This window comes from Tasmannia lanceolata, unplaced genomic scaffold, assembly GCF_043159265.1.
Source record: "Tasmannia lanceolata isolate RefF3 unplaced genomic scaffold, GAP_Taslan_0.1 ptg000019l, whole genome shotgun sequence".
Lineage (NCBI taxonomy): Eukaryota > Viridiplantae > Streptophyta > Magnoliopsida > Canellales > Winteraceae > Tasmannia > Tasmannia lanceolata.
Window position 1 is genome coordinate 12979891 of NW_027518696.1, and position 3915 is coordinate 12983805.

A 3915-nucleotide genomic window follows, 5' to 3' on the forward strand; every position below is an offset into this window, starting at 1 on the left:
ATAGGGAAAACATGTCATTTTTCTTCTACTCGTTTTCATGCCAACAAAACTCATAGTCAACTTCCGTTCAGGGAAAAAAAGTGTTCCTCATTTTCATGTTCAAGGGAAGTGGTGAAAAATTAATTTGGAAAAATTGTCAATGGGGGACACCAAAATACGAGAATTGCCAAAGGGGACACTCGTTTGAAAAATTATAAAGGAGTCAAAAACGGGGTTATCAGTTCTAAAAAAGGGTTATCAAGTGCGAAAACAGTGAAAACCTGACCAAAATATCCCTAGGGGTTATCAAGTCTAAAAAAGAGGTTCTCAAATCTAAAAAAGGGTTATCAAGTACTTAAATAGGGATTACCAAGTTCGTAAAGACTTGATAATCCCTTGACCCTGTTGAGAACTTGATATCCCCTGGCGAGATTTGATAACGCTGTTTAGATTAGAGTTGTTAAATCATATTTAGACCTGTTAACTAGTTGATAACCCCTTCTCCTGCAAATTCCATTTTCGACCCCCATTTATAAGTTTTTAAAAGAGTGTCCCCCATTGGCAATTCTCGTATTTTGGTATCCCTCATTTGCAATAATTTCCAATAAATTTTGGACTCGCAATCGGCTGCCTGATGTATGGCAGATTATCGGTAGAAACTAGAATCATTGATTGATGAGCAATGAAGAAGCCAAAACTGTGATATTAGAATAGGGTTGGACCCAAAATTCAATAGCGCCCAAGCTCACGCCGCCCTATTAAATAATTCCCATTTCATACATTTCGTCACGTCATTTCCGCTCCTTAGAAGAACTCGGAAAGAACACCTGCTCTCTCTCTCTCTCTCTCTCTCTCTCTCTCTCTCTGGATCTGGATCTCCTCTCTGCAAGAGAAAAACAAAATCCCTCAATATACATATCGTCTATCTGTAAATGCTAGGGTTCTGATCCAGCAACCTCAAATCTTTCTCCATTTTTCTATATCATCAATCAGAAAAAAAATTCAGAACTATGAATTCAAACCCTGGAAATTCTCAGCGTGGATCATCAGTTTCCCTCAACAACTACCAATTCGATTTCGGATTAGGCTCCACCTTCTCAAAATCTTCCTCCCCTAATGTATCTCTCAACGATAAAAAACAACAACCTCCTCCTCCCAAAACCCCCTATTCCTTTTCTTCTTCTTCAAAACCCACATCCAAACCCTCATGGACTCATCAGCCATCTCCAACTACCGCGCCTAGATCTGGCCTCCCAAACCCTAACCCTAATTCCATGGTCGGTGATATCTTCGGAAAAAGCTGGGGATCAGCCGCGCCATCCGGTCAAGGTTCGCGTCTTGGAATTGTTGAACCTAACCCTAATTTGTTTGGGGATCTTCTTGGTTCGAGTCTAGGGCAAGGTAAGAACAGTAATGTTCCGTTAAAGAATGCTACGCCTGCTAGGAATTCGTATTCCATGGGGAATTTGGCTGATTCCCTGCCAAAAACTGGGAATTCTTCGAAAATTGGCACTTGGGAATCTGCTGAGAATTTGGGGAATTACTCTTCTGTTAATAACAGTAATAAAGGAGGGAATTTTTCGGGTTCTTCGATGAAAACTGGAGCGCCCATGAATTCGAATAAGGATCCTTTTGGGTCTTTGATGGATTTTGGATCGAAGCCCAAACCACCGGTAAATTCATCTGTCAATAAAAATAATAGTAGTGATAACTCCTCATTTGGGGCTTTTCAGAATGCTCCAAAATCAAGTGGATCATCATTTGCATCTAGTTTTTCTACTTCTATGAATGATAAACCCAATACTATGAATGCTTCGAAATCTAGTGGACCCACATTTGCATCTAGTTTTTCTCCTTCCATGAATGATAAACCCAGTACTTTGAATTCTGATTCATTTCAGAAAATGGAGGATTTGGGGGGTTTTGGTTCTCTGAATCAGCCTCCACAATCTAAAGTTGTTGATCCACTTGATATGTTGTTTTCATCCTCATCGTCTTCCTCTGCGGCTGCACCTGCCGCTGTGGGTGCTGGAAGTGAGCCATTTTCGGGGGTCAATGATTGGAATTTGGGTTCGGAGTTTGGTGGGAATGATGATATGGGTGGTACACTTGAGCTAGACGGGCTTCCCGCCCCTCCTGCTGGGGTCACAGCCTCAATTGCGAAAGAAAAGGGTTTGGATTGTCACAAACAGGGGCAGCATGCTGATGCTATAAAGTGGCTCTCTTGGGCAGTTGTGCTTATGGAGAAATCTGGTGATGCCAGTGTGGAGGTTTTATCGTGCAGAGCTTCATGTTACAAAGAAGTTGGAGAATATAAGAAGGCAGTTGCAGACTGTACAAAGGTAAACACGTTTATTATATTTATTGATTTAGCTTGCTCCTTTTTTATTGGTCCTACCAATCAATTCTTATATCTTGCTCCTTTGTTTCGTTTTGGTTTTAGGTTATCATTTCTTGGTTAGCCTTATTGGAATCTAATGGTTTACTTAATACTTTTGGTATTTGTGATATTGATTTGAATTAGAGGATTTTTTACTTTCCTGAAATTATAGTTCTACTCAGTTTAGATTGATCGATACATACATTGCAATTACTACCCTCTTATCCAAGTATAATAGCTCGATATTTGAACTTTTAAAATTTGTACCCAATTTTTTGATTGGTTGAGATCCCCATTTTGACCCATGCATAGCATGGCCTGGAATATTAGTTGATTTATATATATATATATATATATATATATATATATATATATATATATATATATATATATATATATGTGTGTGTGTGTGTGTGTGTGTGTGTGTGCGCGCGCGCGCACTTTTGTAATTGAACCCAATCATTCTTTGATGTTGCTATGCACGGTTGTTGCTATAAATTGGGAGGCAGTCATGTTTTAGTTTACTTAATCATGTGATCAGAAGAAAAATCTAGTGCTGCTATTTGCTTAAAAGAAGTGAAAAGAAAAAAGAAAGTTCATGGTTTGCATCTTGTCTTGCAGGTACTTGAAAATGATAAAACGAATGTTTCCGTGCTACTACAGCGTGCACTTCTGTATGAAAGCTCTGAGAAGTACAAGCTTGGGGCTGAGGATCTGAGGGCTGTTCTGAAGATTGATCCTAGCAACAGGCTTGCGAAAGGGACCATTCACCGGTTGGCTAAATTGGCTGACTAGAGAACTTTTTGTTGTTCACTCAAATAATTCCTCTTGGCTGAAGGTGCATATGAATTGCTTGATCTCACATGTATGTGGGGAAAATATCATATTTCTTGCTAGGAAACATGTGTCATGCTTTGCCACTTTTTCTTGTCTTCGAGTCAGATATTGCGTGTGTATTGTCACCATGTGTTGTATTAAATTTCTTCGAATTGCTGGCTTTGTTGATGACTGCATATATCTTTTTCTTGACATTCATACAATTCGTTATTGTAGTAGATTCATTATATCTAGTTATGTAAACATAGTTTAGAAAAGCTGATTTCCATGTTTCTCTTTCATGGCCCTCTTGGGGAAATATTTTCTTCTTTTCTTATTTTAAATTTTCTCAAGGGTTTACTAGATCACTGATTTATGTCGCAGGGACAATTTAGTATTTTATTGTTTGTTTTGATCATTCTCATATGTATTTACGCTGCTGCAGTAGTATTTTCTTTTTCTTTTTCAATCCTGCCCAAGATATATATATATATATATATATATATATATATATGTGAGGAAAAAGATTGTACGCTCTAGCTTACCAAGCTTATGGTACGCTCGAGTGCCCCAATCACATGGATCCCACATTTTTTGTGGTGATCCAAAGCATTCATTTGCAAGGCCCTATCATTGATAGGGTGTGTACCAAAAATCAGCTCCATTGAATCATCCTAACCAAAATGGGCAGATTTGTGGTATGTCCATTTTGCCCTCCACAAACGGGATGGGTTAGGATG

General features: G+C 38.7%; 1 protein-coding gene across 2 annotated transcripts; it reads left to right on the forward strand.

The window, feature by feature from the left end:
- The first annotated feature begins 626 nt into the window (after nucleotides 1-626).
- LOC143853105 (Tetratricopeptide repeat (TPR)-like superfamily protein) lies at nucleotides 627-3475 on the forward strand. Of its 2 annotated transcripts, XM_077362832.1 has the most exons (3): nucleotides 627-1652; nucleotides 1881-2321; nucleotides 2981-3475. In XM_077362832.1, exons 1-3 carry the CDS (start codon nucleotides 990-992, stop codon nucleotides 3152-3154), a joined length of 1278 nt encoding a protein of 425 aa, XP_077218947.1. In that variant the 5' UTR covers nucleotides 627-989; the 3' UTR covers nucleotides 3155-3475. The 2 variants fall into 2 exon arrangements, with proteins under 2 accessions (XP_077218947.1, XP_077218946.1); XM_077362831.1 differs by having other exon boundaries at nucleotides 629-2321.
- Nucleotides 3476-3915: the final 440 nt, after the last annotated feature.